Source organism: Stomoxys calcitrans, chromosome 4, assembly GCF_963082655.1.
Source record: "Stomoxys calcitrans chromosome 4, idStoCalc2.1, whole genome shotgun sequence".
NCBI lineage: Eukaryota > Metazoa > Arthropoda > Insecta > Diptera > Muscidae > Stomoxys > Stomoxys calcitrans.
In genome coordinates, this window is record NC_081555.1 from 168,596,688 (window position 1) to 168,614,432 (window position 17,745).

Consider the following 17,745-nt stretch of genomic DNA (forward strand, 5'->3'; position numbering starts at 1 on the left):
TCAAACCATATTCATATGAAGGACAGACAAACACTAAAGCCTCTCAGCATAATGATGTTCACCGGGGAAACATACACCCCAATACACATAGGCACAGACTTCGCCCACCTCAAACCTTGGCTCACAGGCCTTACAGTAAAATCTTGCTGAGTATGTCGGCATGTGTGCACTTTAAACTTCCCAATACCCAATGATTGCAAATGTTTTTAAATCCCTTCGCGGTAGACTTCTCCATTACTATTGAGTGGCAGTTACTTCGTTTCATTCCAGTTGCCCTTTTCCCCCAACTTCTTCTCTGGCATTGCCATGACAAATAATATCATTTCATCATTTTGTATACTTTTTGTTGCAATGCTTTCAAGCTCAAGCTTTACTACTTACCGGGTAATTTAAACGGTAAACCGCCCATAAGAGGATCTGGCCCAAATCGTTGAGGCCCAAAGGCAAAAGGATGAAATCCAGGATGTCGGATTTTTGAACGTGGCTCCCTGGGTCCATCGACGGTGACTTTAATGGCTTTACTGTATGTCGCAACTTGTATGGGATTTGTGGAGATCACAATGCTGAGTGTGAAACTTTTACCTGCAACATGGAAAACAAAAATTAAAAATACAACAACAACATCAACATCAACAACATTAATAAATGGCACAGTGTTCTAATTAAACACAGCTAAAATATGTCTATGTTGGTGAGAGAAAACATATGTATGTGTGTGTGTGTGTTTGGTTATTTGCGTGCATACTTTTCGGGGTGTTTATAATTGGAATAATATTGCTGCAAAGCTAATATTAATTTTCAAAAGTTTCAGATCGAACTGATGGGCAAAGAAAGCGGAATTATAAAATTGGTTAAAGATCAGCCTTATTTGTGCCCATGCCCCTACCGCAGACAAGGATGTGCAGACCAAGGATATTTTCTACGAGCGCCTAGAGAGAGAATATTACCGCTGCCTCGCCCATGATATTAAATTCGTTCTGGGAGATTTTAATGCGAAGATAGGAATGGAAGACATCTTTGGCCCAACAGTCGGAAAGCTTAGCCTCCACTAGACATCAACCAGTAATGAGTTGAGGCTGAATGATTTCGCCGCGGCAAAAAACATGAGAGTTAGCAACACCAGATTTCAACATAAAAATATTCACAACTCCACATGGCTGTCATCCGATCAAAACAGGAGGAATCAAATTGGTCACGTTGTGATAGATAGAAGCCATCCATGCAAAGTGTTAGATGTACGATCAATCCGTGGAGCGTATAAAGATACGGATCATTACCTTGTTGGAGCAAAAATTCGCACTCAATGAAAGGCTGCAAAACATGAACATTGAAAGGCTGCACAACAGATGGCAACGGCATACTCCACTCGACTGACCCAACTGCTTGATGAAAGCTAGAAAATGCCGCGAAATCCGTACTTGGGTACTGGAAGCCTTCCCCAAGAAACCCATGGTACGACCAAGAGTGTCGAAATGCTACTGAAGCCAAGAATACGGCATATAAAGCAACCCTGCAATCAGTAGCAACGCGCCAGATGAAGGAGAGGTTTCGGGAGAAAAGGAGAGAGGAGAAACGTCTACTCTGCAGAAAATACAAGTAAAAAGGCATTACGTTCGGCCGGTGTGAACTTTGGATACCCACCACCTTGGGTATATAAGCAAACCCTATATCGTCACAATCCGGTCAAAACTGGATAACTTAAGCACCCAAATTCGGCACGGACATTGAGTGGTCTGATATATGTGTCACTATTCAATTTTGTTGAAAAAAAATTTGGTCTTTTTGGCAGATATATCCAATTATATACCGATCTGAATCATATTAAGGTTGGATATCGTGAGGCTTGGAAAAACTCACTGCCCCAAATTTCAGCGAAATCGGGTAATAAATAAAGCTTTTATGGGCTTCAGACCGCTTATCGGCAGATCGGTCTATATGGCAGCTATATCTAAATATAGTCCGATCAGAATCATATTTAGGTCGGATGATGGGAGGTCTTTACCTACTCTCTGTTTAAAATTTCAGCGAAATCTGGTAATAAATAAAGCTTTTATTGTCTTCAGACCCTTTATCAGCTGATCGGTCTATATGGCAGCTATATCTAAATATAGTCTGATCTATACCATATTTGGGTCGAATGTTAGGAGGCTTAAAACTGCGGACTATTCCAAATTTCAGCGAAATTGGATAAAAAATATAGCTTTTATAGCCTTCAGACCCTTTATCGAGAGATCGGTCTATATGGCAGCTATATCTAACTATAGTCCAATCAGAACCATACTTGACTCGGATATTGGGAGGTTTTAACCTACTCACTGTTTCAAATTTCAGCGACATCGGGTAATAAATAAAGCTTTTATGGGCTTCAGACCCTTTATCGGGAGATCGGTCTATATGGCAGCTATATCTAAATATAGTCCGATCTAAACCATATTTACGTCAGATGTTGGGAGATCTAAACCTACTCACTTTTTCAAATTTCAGCGAATCGGGTAATAAATAAAGCTTTTAGGGCCTTCAGACCCTTTATCGGGAGATCGGTCTATATGGCAGCTATATCTAAATATGGACCGATCTAACCCATATTTATATCAGATGTCGGGAGGCTTAAAATAACCCACAGTTTTAAATTTCAGCGAAATCGGGTAAAAACTAAAGCTTTTATGGCCTTCAGACCCCTTATCGGGAGATCGGTCTATATGGCAGCTATATCTAAATATGGACCGATCTAACCCATATTTACATCAGATGTCGGGAGGCTTAAAATAACCCACAGCTTAAAATTTCAGCGAAATCGGGTAATAAATAAAGCTTTTATGGCCCTCAGACCCTTTATCGGGAGATCGGTCTATATGGTAGCTACAGGGTGGCTGATGAATATTGCTACAATGATGAATATTGCTACATTTTTTTTTCGGTGTATGGAATACATTTTTCTTTTATTCATGTTAAATTAAATTATTAAATTAATTATTAAATTATTATTAATTAAATTAATTAATTAATTAATTAAATTAATTATTAAATTATTATTATTAAATAGAAAAAAAGTTATTACATTTTTTTTTGGTAGCGGCTTTCATCAGCCACCCTGTATATCTAAATATAATCCGATCTGAACCATGTTTGGGTCAGTCGTCGGGAAGCCTTAAACTACACACAGCAAAATCGGATGAAAAATAAAGCATTTATGGGAATTAGACCCTTTATCGGAAAATCGGTCCATATAGCAGTTATAGCCAAATATGGTCCGTTCAAGATCTTAACCAGCGTGCATCAAAAAGACGGAATGACTAAATGACCTATGGTGGTGTGTATAAAAATGAAATGGAAAGACGTGAGTGTGAGCAAATTAAGATGTACAGGAATCAGAATGAAGTTCGGAAATTCTACCAAAGAATAAAATATCAAACCGATGGCTTTAGTGGAGGAACGTCCACCTGCAGAGACAAAGAAGAAAATCTGGTAACTGATACAGATAGCATGCTGAGGACATGGAAAGAACATTTTACCCAACGACTAGTGTCCGACGTTGGCGACAAAGAAGATACCGCAGAACCAATCCCTGATGATGATATAGAATGTTTACCTCCTAGTCAGAATGAGGTCCAAATAGCAGTGACCCGACTAAAGAACAACAAGGCAGCTGGAGCCGACGGGTTACCCGCTGCACTATTTAAGACACGCTTATATGGCGTATGCATGAGCTTATCTGCGCAATTAGGCTAGAAGAACGCATACCCGATGATTGCAACCTCAGCATACTATGTCCCGTACACAAGAAGGGAGACAAAATGGAATTTGCCAACTACAGAGGAATAAGTCTCCTCCCCATCGCATGGAAGATACTCTCGAGCGTACTGTGTGAATGATTAAAACCTTAAGTCAATGAGATAATTGGGCCCGATCAATGCGGCTTTTGATTTGGTAAATCCACCCTAGATCAGATATTCACACTACGCCAAATCCTGGAAAAGACCCAAGACGGACAAATACCATCCCTTTGTTGACAAAGGGATCACCCGCTTCGGATACCACTTAACGTTCAAAGGTAATTCAATCCATGTCTGAGTTTTGTATCCCTGAAACATTAATTAGCTGAGTGATGTAATGACACTGGCTGATACCAGTTCCTCAGTAATAATATGAAAGGATCTCTCCCAGCCAATTAATATCCTGTTGGAGAAGATGATACGATTTTCTTGTAAATTGGAAAATTTGTTTCTCATTTTTTTAGAAAGATTTGATGAATTTTAAAGAAAATATTTTCCACCTTTATTTCTAGCATTTCCTGCAATAGTTACACCTCCCCTCGTTTACATTGGCAAATTTATGAATGCACTCCCCCCGTTGTGTTTTCAATTATTTTATGAATTTATGGATTTTCTATTTCTCACCGAAACATAGCGCAGCATTTCACACACACGCACACACCCCCAACGAAACATGCAAAATCTCCAATGCGGCTTCATAGACACTATAAAATATTTGCAATTTTGTTTTCTTCCTAAACCTAACCACAAACAAATTCAAAAATGCACAAATAAACTGCCAACAAAAATATTGGTGGGGTTGTCGAATAGTCAGTCAGCGTTTGGAAGCAGCAAACGCTAAATAAAAACGCGTCCTCTTGCACATTGATAAACTCCCCAAAGGATGCTGCACAGCACATAACATACCCCCACACATTCAATGAAAATTGGCTGTGGACTAAATGAAAGTATCCATGCTTTGGGGCTTGGTACGCATATCCTGGCACGTATAGCAATTTCAACAGCAATGCATACATCATGCATGGCTAAGTTTTTGGAATGCTAGCCATGCACACACTCATACACGCACACAACGCAATCACATCTATTTTTAAAAAGGTCCAAATAACTGCAGGAAGAGCTATGGCCCAGGGAGACTCTAAGCGCGGGAAGGAAATTCATGACTTATATAAAATTCAAAATTTTCATTAACAAATGAAGGTAAAGAAATGAAATGGGTTTACGTCCATACAAGACCCAATGATGGTTTATGATTTTGTTAAGAGCAATAAGAAATTTTTGTTCCTCTTTCTTATCAAGGAGATGCAAATGGAAAAGGAAAGCCAAAGATAGCAACACACACACACCAACCACTATGGGACGCGTTTCGTCTTGGGTTAGAAGACTTATAAGGTGTGTTGGCTTCAAGGGCCGTGCGTTGGTATGTTGTATTTGAATCGTATTAATAGCGAAAACGCACGCTCGACAACCCTATTTTTTAGCTGTACTTTTCCCAATGCATGTATTTTTTTTTATAATGACAGACATTCTATCTGTGACAAATTACACTTCTTCCGTACTACACATGATTTTGTGTATCTGTTGGAAGTTGTACTGATGGCTTCGAACGCTAAGACAACGGCAATGGCTCTCACTGTTGCCCCGTGTGCCCAGTTAGGGCAAAGATCATTAAATTTTATGTGATATCTTTAAAATTGTATAAATTATTTTTCAAAACATATTTTCTTGTTTTAACTTCTCATTCATACTCGTAATCTACCTAGATTATCTGAAAACAAGAAAAAATGCGTTAAGTTCGGCGGGGCCGCACTTTGGAAACCCACCACCTCGGGTATATATGTAAACCACCTTTCGTCAAAATCCGCTGAAAAATGCATAGCAGCTATAAAGAAATATATTCCGACTCGGACCAAATACTAATAAATACCAGTCATTGTTCAATTGTGTAGAACAAAATATTGGTCTTTTTGCTAGCTATATCCAAATATAGACCAATCAGAACCATATACGACACGGATGTTGAAAAGCCTAACATAAGTCACTGTGTCAAATTTCAGCGAAATCGGCTTACAAATGTGCTTTTTATAAAGCCAAAACCTTAAATCGCGAGATCGGTCTATATGGCAGCTATATACAAATCTGAACCAATCTGAGCCAAATTGAAGAGGGCTGGCGAAGGGCAAAACACAACTCACTGTCCCAAATTTTGGCGAAATCGGACAATAAATGTGCCTTTTATGGCCCCGAAACCTTAAATCGAGAGATCGGTCTATATGACAGCTATATCCAAATCGGGACCGATCTAAGCCAAATTGAAGATGGACGTCGAAGGGTGTAATATAACTCACTGTCCTAAATTTTGGCAAAGTCGGACAATAAATGCGCCTTTTACGGGCCCAAAACCTTAAATTGAGAAATAGGTCTATATGGCAGCTATATCCAAATCGGGACCGATCTAAGCCAAATTGAAGATGGACGTCGAAGCGTCCAACATAACTCATTGTCCCAAATTTAGGCGAAATCGGATAATAAATACGCCTTTTATCAGCCCTAGACATTAAATCGAGAGATCGGTCTATATGGCAGCTAAATCCAAATCTAGACCGATCTGTGTCATATTGCAGAAGTATGTTGAAGGACGCAACACAACTCACTGTCCAAAATTTCGGCGAAATGGGACAATAAATGCGCCTTTTATGGCCCCGAAACCTTAAATCGAAAGATCGGTCTATATGGCAGCTATATCCACATCTGTACCGATCTGTACCATATTGCACCAGTACGTCAAGGGGCTTAACTAAACTCGCTCTTCCAAATTTCGGCGACATCGGTCAATAAATGCGCCTTTTGTGGGCCCAAGACTTAAATCAAGAGATTGGTCTATATGGCAGCTATATCCAAATATGGACCGATCTGAGGCAAATTGAAAAAGAATGTTGAAGGGCCTAACACAACCCCCCGTCCCAAATTTCGGCTAAATCGGACAATAAATGCGCCTTTTATGGCCCCAAACCCTTAAATCGAGAGATCGGTCTATATGACAGCTATATCCAAATCTAGACCGATCTGTGCCATATTGCAGAAGTATGTTGAGGGACGTAACACAACTCACTGTCCCAAATTTCGGCGAAATGGGACAATAAATGCACCTTTTATGGTCCCAAAGCCTTAAATTGAGAGATCGGTCTATATGGCAGCTATATACAAATCTGGACCGATCTAATCCAAATTGACGAAGGATGTCGAAGGGCCTAAGACAACTCACTGCCCCAAATTTCTGCAAAATCGAATAATAAATGTGCCTTTTATGGGCCTAAAACCCAAAATCGGCGGATCGGTCTATATAACAGCTATATCCTAATCCGGACCAATCTGAGCCAAATTGAAGAAGAATGTTGGGGGGTCTAACACAACTCACTATCCCAAATTTCAGCAAAATTGGATAATAAATGTGGCTTTTATGGCCCTAAGACCCCACATCAGCGGATCGGTTTATAAGGGAGCTATATCCTACTTTGGACCAATGTGGGATAAATTGAAAAATAATATTGGAGAGCCTTACACAACTCACTGTCCCAAATTTCAGCAAAATCGGATAATAAATGTGGCTTTTATGGGCCTATGACCCTATATCGGCGGATCGGTCTATATGGCAGCTATATCGAAATCTGAACGAATCTGTGCCAGATTGCAGAAAGATATCAAGGGGCCTTACGCAAATCACTGTCCCAAATTTCACCAAAATCGGATAATAAATGTGGCTTTTATGGACCTAAAACCCTAAATCGGCAGCTATATCCTAATCCGGACCGATTTGAGCCAAATTGAAGAAGAATGTTGGAGTGTCTAACACAACTCACTGTCCCAAATTTCAGCAAAATCGGTTAATAAAAGTGGCATTTATTGGCCTATGACCCTATATCGGCGGATCGGTTTATAAGGGAGCTATATCCTACTTTGGACCAATGTGGGATAAATTGAAAAATAATATTGGAGGGCCTTACACAACTCACTGTCCCAAATTTCAGCAAAATCGGATAATAAACGTGGCTTTTATGGGCCTAAGACCCCAAATCGGAGGATCGGTCTATATAACAGCTATATCCTAATCCGGACCAATCTGAGCCAAATTGAAGAAGAATGTTGAGGAGCTTAACACAACTCATTGCCCCAAATTTCAGCAAAGTCGGATAATAAATGTGGCTTTTATGAGCCTTAGACCCTAAATCGGCGGATCGGTCTATATGACAGCTATATCCAAATCTGAACCGATCTGTGCCAAATTGCAGAAAGATATCAAGGGGCCTAACGGAAATCACTGTCCCAAATTTCGGCAAAATCGGATAATAAATGTGGCTTTTTTGGGCCTAAAACCCAAAATCGGCGGATCGGTCTATATGGCAGCTATATCCTAATCGGGACCGATCTGGGCCAAATTGATGAGGAATATCGGAGGGCCTAACACAACTCACTGTCCCAAATTTCAGCAAAGTCGGATAATAAATGTGGCTTTTATGGGCCTAAGGCCCCAAATCGGCGGATCGGTCTATAAGGGGGCAATATCAAGACATAGTCCGATGTAGCCTATCTTCGAACTTAACCTGCTTATAGACAAAAACAGAATCTGTGCAAGTTTCAGCTCAATATCTCTATTTTTTGAGATTGTAGCGTGATTTCAAAAGACAGAGGGACGGAAATGGCTAGGTAAGGTTAGGTTAGGTTGAAAAGAGATTGCAGACATTAATCCGCCCCATGTCACTATGGACATACACCAGTTATCGGCTTGTTGTGCGCTCTAAAAACTATAAAGTAACCTCTAAGTTAAGAATTCCGTTCTACTTACAAAATCCTTAATTGTTTTCAATACCACTCCCCTGAGTTGGTTCACGTCTGGTATTGTGTCTCCACCTAAGTGCCGGTATCTGTCAGACGCATAAGCCGGGCAATGACAAAGGAAATGCTCCAGTGTCTCATCATCTTCCCCGCATGCCCTACACATGCTATCACATGCCGCTCGTAGTCCTATGTGTCCCATTATGATACCAATAGCGTACATGGCTAGATCGTCTTAGATTTTAAGGCTGATCAAAAATAGGGTCGGAAATGAATATTTCCAAGTGTTGCAAACGGGATGACAAAATGCATATACCCCCATCCTTAGGTGGTGAGTATATAAATGTTTAAAAAAAAATGTTGCACAGTGTAATTTAGATTAGGTTGAGTGGGTTGCCAACCATAGGTGATTCGGAGGCCAGTTTAGCCCATTGTGTTACCCTAGAAAGAAGGGGAAAAGGAAGAAGATGTGAGACCTCGAACTAGAGGTTATACACGAATATAGGAAAACGGGAGGAATGGAGAACCCGTGTGAGGGGTGAAGTGACGCCCATCCCCACGCAAGCACGGATATACCTACGCCGGAGCTAATGGCACCCCTAGTCAGAACCATCCTGTTTCTTGAAAAAATCTCAGGAGACCTACCATGGGTACGTTCGCAAGTTCCCTCAGATCGCAGTAGAAACTACTCTCTAGAAAGGAGAGTTTACGTCTCTGCAGACCCAGACATGAACACAGCAAGTGCTCAGTGGTCTCCTCCTCATCCTCATCAAGGCAAATCTTACAGAAGTCATTATGCGGTATTCCCATGCGCGCCGCCATACGTCCTTTGGCACAGTGCCCAGTTATGACCCATGTTAAGGTACTCATCGACATCTTATAGAACTCCAGCAACTCGTTCGTCGTCCTCCGGTCAATGACAGGCGATAGCAGTCCGGCAAACATCCACCGAGTCCCATCTCGCCACCAGCGCCGCCCTGGCCATCCCCTCTACTGTGTTCAGTACCACGACAAATGGCACGTAGGCATTACCGGTGCTTGGTCCGCCCGGCGCAGATGAACCCCTTCTGGTGCACTTATTCGCCCTCTCATTTTCTGGAATCCCCTCATGCTCAGGAACCCATGTCAGTGTCTCATTGTAGACCCGAATCCTATCCAGGGCCTATACAGAGACGCCACGCATCTCGACCTCGCCATCCTCGACCTCAAGGCCTTGAGCGCCGCCATACTGTCCACATAAATCCTGAGTTTTGAGGGCGGTAAATCCCTTAGCAAAATTTTTCTGTAATGGCACAGACCTCTGCCTGAAAGACCATACACTCGTCCGGCAGTCTCAGAGACATACCCATATTGAGTGCATCAGAGTAGTGCCCCAATCCATACCCCCTAATTAAAGTAAACTTTAATGTTGTTCCCTAATTTAATAAACGTTAACTTTAATTTAACTTTCTTTAAATTTAAAATTAAATTTAACCAACCATAGATCTCCTGAAACGAGTACCATACAGCATCAACACTTTGGGATGGTACACCCATCCCACCCACTCATTAACAGCATGGTAGACAGACAAATAGATTTAAGGACAAAACAAGGCGTAGACGCCCAAATGGCAAAGTGGAACAGGAATCTTGGAATGGGGAGAAAACATTGGCGTTAATCTATGAACAAAAGTTTAAATGTAAGCAAAGGCAACAGCAGAGTCAACAAGATATCCCACTCTCTTACATTGGTTTTACTGACAAACTCATCCTACCCCTCCTTCGCAACGAAACGTTACAGAGGATACATTTGCCCCCAAAAGACAATTTGCAACGAACCAAGAAAACCGAGAAAATTCTAATGAAACTTTTTTAATTATGCACACCAAAGCGATGACAACATTCATGATACAACAACAACAACAACAGCAACGGTAAGAACAGCACCAGGACCATAAGGACAAAAACAGTCAACAACAAAAACTAATAAGACTTAATGGCAGCTCCCTCTATCCTTGGAATTTTTGCTACTCCTTTAAGATATCATTAGTATCCTTGTTAGTCACTGTTTCCACGAAAAGGCAGTCAATGTTGGAGGCGACGTTAGCCAAAGCAGACATATAAATCTGACGCCATTACAATCTGTTCTGGCATTGTTTGTAGAGCAAAAAAAAAAAAATTTAAAAATTCCACAAAAAGTCACACATCTTCTCTGTGTCGCAAAGAAAGACGTGATTCCTGTTGTTTGTTTAAACTGTCTTTTGTGTCAACACAAATGGCAAACATGCTTCCAAGCGTTTGCTTCTCGTCAAGTGGGAAACTTGGTTGTTTGGCAAAATTTCCATTAACAGCAGAATTAGGGTGTATTTGCAACAAATTACCAAAAGACTTTTGGGCAATAATTTAAATATATATACGACTAGCTGGACAAGGGCCCGCTCCTCTTTGCCATATTTCACACTCTTATTTTATCTGAGCCCTATACGGTCACTTCAGGAAGAAAGTCCTGTTTGGTTGTGCTGGTACGGCCTTTTAGATATTTCGCGATATATTCGCAAATACCTTTCATTGGAGCCGTATATTGCTATGGTCGGAAGCTATGGCTTGAGAGTGAGCCGGATTCCCATATATCCGATTCATGCTCTGGTCTCAAATACCTCTCATTTGAGTCCCATATTGTCATTATTGGCTAGCTGGTGGCTTTGGAGGTGGGGCGGCCCCCTAGATATCCCACCCATCTCCGAAATCTGTCGTTTTAAAAAAAAGGGTAATGGGAGGGTCCGCCCATCAAAGTTTGGATGTTAGATCTACTTCAGTCTCTTGGATTTGGTGGTGGATTGGAGTAGCCTAACTCTTTGCCCCAAAAGTGGGTATCAGATTCATACTGCACTCCCGAAAATCACATTGGAGCTACATATTGCTATAGTAGGTATATATGTGTGGTTAAGGGGGAGTTTATGAGGTGAGGTGTCCCTGAAACACTTGGCCATGACACAGATACACATTTGAGCCCCTTTTTGCTATAATCCACAAATATTGGGTTGCCCAAAAACTAATTGCGGATTTTTCATATAGTCGGCGTTGACAAATTTTTTTACAGCTAGTGACTCTGTAATTGCATTCTTTCTTCTGTCAGTTATCAGCTGTTACTTTTAGATTGCTTTAGAAAAAAAAAGCGTAAAAAAAGTATATTTGATTAAAGTTCATTCTAAGTTTTATTAAAAATGATTTTTCTTTCTTTTAAAAAATCCGCAATTACTTTTTGGGCAACCCAGTTTGAGGGATATGCATGGTGGGGCGGCCACCCACGTACTTACAAACAAACAACAAATTTTGCCAATGACCATTCCACTATGGAAAAGGGGCAAACTTCTTACATATCAAGGGTCCTCCTTTTTATAGCCGAGTCCGAACGCCGGGGCGCAGTGCGATACCTCTTTGGAGAGAAGTTTTACATGACATATTATCTAAAAAATGTTGCCAGCATAGCCCATACTTAGCCCTGAAAAAACATTAGCATGGTGCTCTACTCTCAAATTTCTTTAATTTAAGCCACCAATTGCCATTGGTTAAGGGGGAGTTTATGGATTGGCACGACCCAAATGTCAAGCATTTTGAAGGAGGTTATCAAACTATTCAGAGCAAGGGAGTCTCGTTCAGATTCGCTCTAATTAATTTTTTTGTATAGGTTATCTACATTCAAAATCTTATTTCAAAGCGACCACTTGGGATACTACATTCTTGAAGATCCGCTGGTGCTCCTGTGTCCATCCCAATCTGAGGGTAAAAAGCGTACTCTACTACCAAAGACCTTTTATTTCTGTCCTATTCTATCCTGATTGGCCTTAGTACATTATTTCATTTTATTCATATATTGTTCTTAATTTTTTTTTTGGATAGGATAGGGGGAGGGGCATTGCCCTCTGACACGTCCTTTTATTTGAGTACAATAAATTCTGGGTCATCCTACATAACAGTTTGGCATTGCATTTATTGGGAGGAGAGGGTCGCCCTCCCCGACGCTAAGAACCAAACGACAATTTATGTAAGTCTATTATTTGCCGCGATCTACTGTCCTGCGGAATGGTAGGACGTCACCCAGTTACTTGAATCCTTATACCAACATTGGATTCAAAATTTACCGTCATAGACCTTTCTTCTAATTGTCATATTATCCGGATCGAATTACACATCCTATTGATGGTTATTTAGTGGGTGGGCAGGGTCCCAGATTCTGTCCTATTTGTACATACCAGATTCGTAGTCAAGTCCCAAAGACCTTTCATACGATACCCATTTTGTGACGTTAGACATTTATCCCGCTTTGGGTGTTTTTTGGATTGGGTAGGCCCCGTAAACACCTTGGACCAAATTCTTATAACAGATGTGTGCTCAGCTTCCAAATATCTTTCGTTTGATACCCATATAGTCCCAATCGGTAAACGTGTCCTGTTGAGGGGTTTTGGGGGTGGGGAGACGCCTCAGATACTGAGGAATACATTTTTATATCAGCATTGGACTCTACCTTTAAATAGCTTTCATTTGATATCCATAGTTTCCCAAGCGGTAAATTGCTGTCCTGCTATGGGGTTTTGGGTGGTGGGAAGGGCCCTCAGACACCAACAAAATAATGTTTTGCCTCAGATTTGTATACTCCTTTTAAATACCTTTTATGTGATACCCATATTACTCAAAACGGTTAAAGTGTTTTGTTGGGTGGTGTTTTTGGGGGTGGGGGCCCCCCCCACCGCTCAGGGTAACATTTTAATGCCAAGTTTGTACTCTACTCTCAAATACCTTTCATTTGATACCCATATTGCCCAAAGCGGTGAAAATGTCCTCTTGGGGCTTTTTTGGGGGTGGGGGACCTCCCCGAAACTTAAGAGTGAAATTTGTATACCAATTCGTATTCTACTCTTAAATACCTTTCCTTTGATACCCATATTGTCCCAATGGGTACACATGTCCGTTCGGGTGGGTTTTGGGATGGGGCGTTCCCCCAGTTTACTTGACCCCAAAAATTTTCAACTATTTCTTGTTTTTGTGGTATCATAAGGTGGCATACAAAATTTCGCTTAAATCGGTGCACGCATCTCCGAGATCTGGCGTTTTTAAAAATTGGGTTATGGGGGAGGGTCCGCCCCCCCTTCGGAAATTGAAAATTTCATGAAAATCGGTTCAGCCGTTCTATACGGAACAGACAATCAAACTAGCAAACAAACAAAGCGCAACAATTTCATTTTTACACCCACCACCGAAGGATGGGGGTATATTCATTTTGTCATTTCGTTTGCAACACATCGAAATAGTCATTTCCGACCCTATAAAGTATATATATTCTTGATCAGCGTAAAAATCTAAGACGATCTAGCCATGTCCGTCCGTCTCTCCGAACGTCTGTCTGATAAAATCACGCTACAGTCTTTAAAAAATAGAGATATTAAGCTGAAACTTTGCACAGGTTCTTTCTTTGTCCATAAGCAGGTTAAGTTCGCAGATGGGCTATATCGGTCTATAATTTCATATAGCCCCCATATAGACCGATCGGACGATTTAGGGTCTTAGGCCTATAAAAGCCACATTTATTATCCGATTTTGCTGAAATTTGGGACAGTGAGTTATGTTATGCCCTTCGACATTTTTCTTCAATTTGGATCAGATCGGTCCAGATTTGGATACAGCTGTCATATAGACCGATCCGCCGATTTTGGGTCTTAGGCCTATAAAAGCCACATTTATTATCCGATTCTGCTAAAATTTGGAACAGAGAGTTGTGTTAGACCCTTCGACATACAACTGCAATATGGCACAGATCGGTCCAGATTTGGATATAGCTGTCATATATACCGATCCGCCGATTTAAGATCTTTGGCCTATAAAAGCCAGATTTATTATCCGATTTTGCTGAAACTTTGGACAGTGAGTTGTCTTAGACCCTTCGACATACTTCTGCAATATGGCACAGATCGGCTCAGATTTGGATATAGCTGTTATATAGACCGATCCGCCGATTTAGGGTCTTAGGTCTATAAAAGCCACATTTATTATCCGATTTTGCTGAAATTTGGAACACAGAGTTGTGTTAGACCCTTCGACATACAACTGCAATATGGCACAGATCGGTCCAGATTTGGATATAGCTGTCATATATACCGATCCGCCGATTTAAGATCTTTGGCCTATAAAAGCCAGATTTATTATACGATTCTGCTGAAATTTGGGACAGTGAGTTATGTGAGGCTCTTTGACATTTTTCTTCAATTTGGATCAGAACGGTCCAGATTTAGATATAGCTGCCATATAGACCGATCTGCCGACTCTGGGTCTTAGGCCTACAAAAGCCACATTTATTATCCGATTCTGCTGAAATTTGGAATAGTGAGTTATGTTAGACCCTTTGACATACTTCTGTAATATGGCACAGATCGGTCCAGATTTGGATATAGCTGTCATATACACTGATCCGCAGATTTTGGGTCTTAGGCCCATAAAAGCCACATTTATTTTCCGATTCTGCTAAAATTTGGAACAGAGAGTTGTGTTAGGATCTCCGACATCCTTCTTCATTTTGGCCCAGATCGGTCCAGATTTGGATATAGTTGCCATATAGACCGATCTTCGCATTTAGGGTCTTAGGTCCATAAAAGCCACGTTTATTATCCGATTTTACTGAAATTTGGGACAGTGAGTTATGTTAGGCCCTTTGACATCCTTCGTCAATTTGGTCCAGATCGGTTCAGATTTGGATATAGCTGCCATTTAGACCGATCCGCCGATTTAGGGTCTTAGGCCTATAAAAGCCACATTTATGATCCGATTTTGCTGAAATTTGGGACAGTTTGTTAAGTTAATCCCCTTGACATACTTCTGCAATATGGCACAGATCGGTCCAGATTTGGATATAGCTGGCATATAGACCGATCCGTCGATTTTGAGTATTAGGCCTATAAAAGCCACATTTATTATCCGATTTAAATGAAATTTGGGACAGTGAGTTGTGTAAGGCCCTTCGATATCCTTCTTCAATTTGGCCTAGATAGCTCTAGATTTAGATACAGCTGCCATATAGACCGATCCTCCGATTAAGAGTCTTAGGCCCATAAAAGCCTCATTTATTATCCGATTTTGCTGAAATTTGGGACAGTTTGTTAAGTTAATCCCCTTGACATACTTCTGCATTATGGCACAGATCGGTTCAGATTTGGATATAACTGTCATATTGACCGATTTCTCGGTTTTAGGTTTTGGGGCCATAAAAAGCGCATTTATTATCCGATGTCGCCGCAATTTTGGACAGTGTTTTGTGTTAGACCCTTCGACATCCTTCTTCAATTTCACTCAGATCGGTCTAAATTTGGATATAGCTGCCATATAGACCGATCTCTCGATTTAAGGTTTCGGGGCCATAAAAGGCGCATTTATTGTCCAATCTTGCCGAAATTTGGGACATAGAATTAAGTTAAGCCCCTCCACATATTTCTGCAAGTTGGTCTAGATCGATCAAGATTTGCATATAGCTGCCATATAGACCGATATCGCGATTTAAAGTCTTGGTCCCAAAAAAGCCGCATTTTTTATTTAAGTTCGAAGATGGGCTATATTGGACTATATCTTCATATAGCCCCCATATAGACCGATCCCAAAGCCCACCTGGTCGTCTAGTTTGGAACCATCCGTAACTACTATACCAGGGATATTGTAGTTCCAATCGGTTCTATCAGGAATAGTCGTACAGTACTTTTTATCAAAACTCGGCTCAGGCAGGGTATAATCCACACTGCCTGGAACATAGGACATTCCATCAAGCCTTACTGCAAAGCTAATTCGCCTTATTCATGGTAGAGTGTATATAAGATTCGGCCCGATTAACACGCTTTTAAATATCAGAGGTAAAGAAGTAAAAGCTTCACACTCATGTGTAATGCTTAAAATTCATGCCACACACTACGAAAATTTCTCCCATTGCTAGTTTCCAACTTTTTATACCCACCACCGAAGGATGGGGGTATATTCATTTTGTCATTCCGTTTGCAACACATCGAAATATCCATTTCCGACCCTATAAAGTATATATATTCTTGATCAGCGTAAAAATCTAAGACGATCTAGCCATGTCCGTCCGTCTCTCCGAACGTCTGTCTGCTAAAATCACGCTACAGTCTTTACAAATAGAGATATTAAGCTGAAATTTTGCACAGGTTCTTTCTTTGTCCATAAGCAGGTTAAGTTCGAAGATGGGCTATATCGGTCTATATCTTCATATAGGCCGATCCGACGATTTAGGGTCTTAGGCCTATAAAAGCCACACTTATTATCCGATTTGGCTGAAATTGGGGACAGTGAGTTATGTTATGCCCTTCGACATTTTTCTTCAATTTGGATCAGATCGGTCCAGATTTGGATATAGCTGTCATATACACTGATCCGCCGATTTTGGGTCTTAGGCCTATAAAAGCCACATTTATTATCCGATTCTGCTCAAATTTGGAACAGAGAGTTGTGTTAGACCCTTCGACATACAACTGCAATATGGCACAGATCGGTCCAGATTTGAATATAGCTGTCATATATACCGATCCGCCGATTTAAGATCTTTGGCCTATAAAAGCCAGATTTATTATCCGATTTTGCTGAAACTTTGGACAGTAAGTTGTCTTAGACCCTTCGACATACATCTGCAATATGGCACAGATCGGCTCAGATTTGGATATAGCTGTTATATAGACCTATCCGCCGATTTAGGGTCTTAGGTCTATAAAAGCCACATTTATTATCCGATTTTGCTGAAATTTGGAACAGAGAGTTGTGTTAGACCCTTCGACATACAACTGCAATATGGCACAGATCGGTCCAGATTTGGATATAGCTGACATATAGACCGATCCGTCGATTTTGAGTATTAGGCCTATAAAAGCCACATTTATTATCCGATTTAAATGAAATTTGGGACAGTGAGTTGTGTAAGGCCCTTCGATATCCTTCTTCAATTTGGCCTAGATAGCTCTAGATTTAGATATAGCTGCCATATAGACCGATCCTCCGATTAAGAGTCTTAGGCCCATAAAAGCCTCATTTATTATCCGATTTTGCTGAAATTTGGGACAGTTTGTTAAGTTAATCCCCTTGACATACTTCTGCATTATGGCACAGATCGGTTCAG

General features: G+C 40.8%; 1 protein-coding gene across 1 annotated transcript in view; it reads right to left on the bottom strand.

The window, feature by feature from the left end:
* Positions 1-17,745, bottom strand: part of LOC106086784 (uncharacterized) — a 137,983-nt gene that overhangs the window by 69,655 nt on the left and 50,583 nt on the right. Inside the window, exon 3 of the mRNA XM_013251587.2 lies at positions 382-582. Within this exon, the coding sequence (XP_013107041.2) occupies positions 382-582 (201 nt within the window). The remainder of the gene's footprint in view (positions 1-381; positions 583-17,745) is intronic.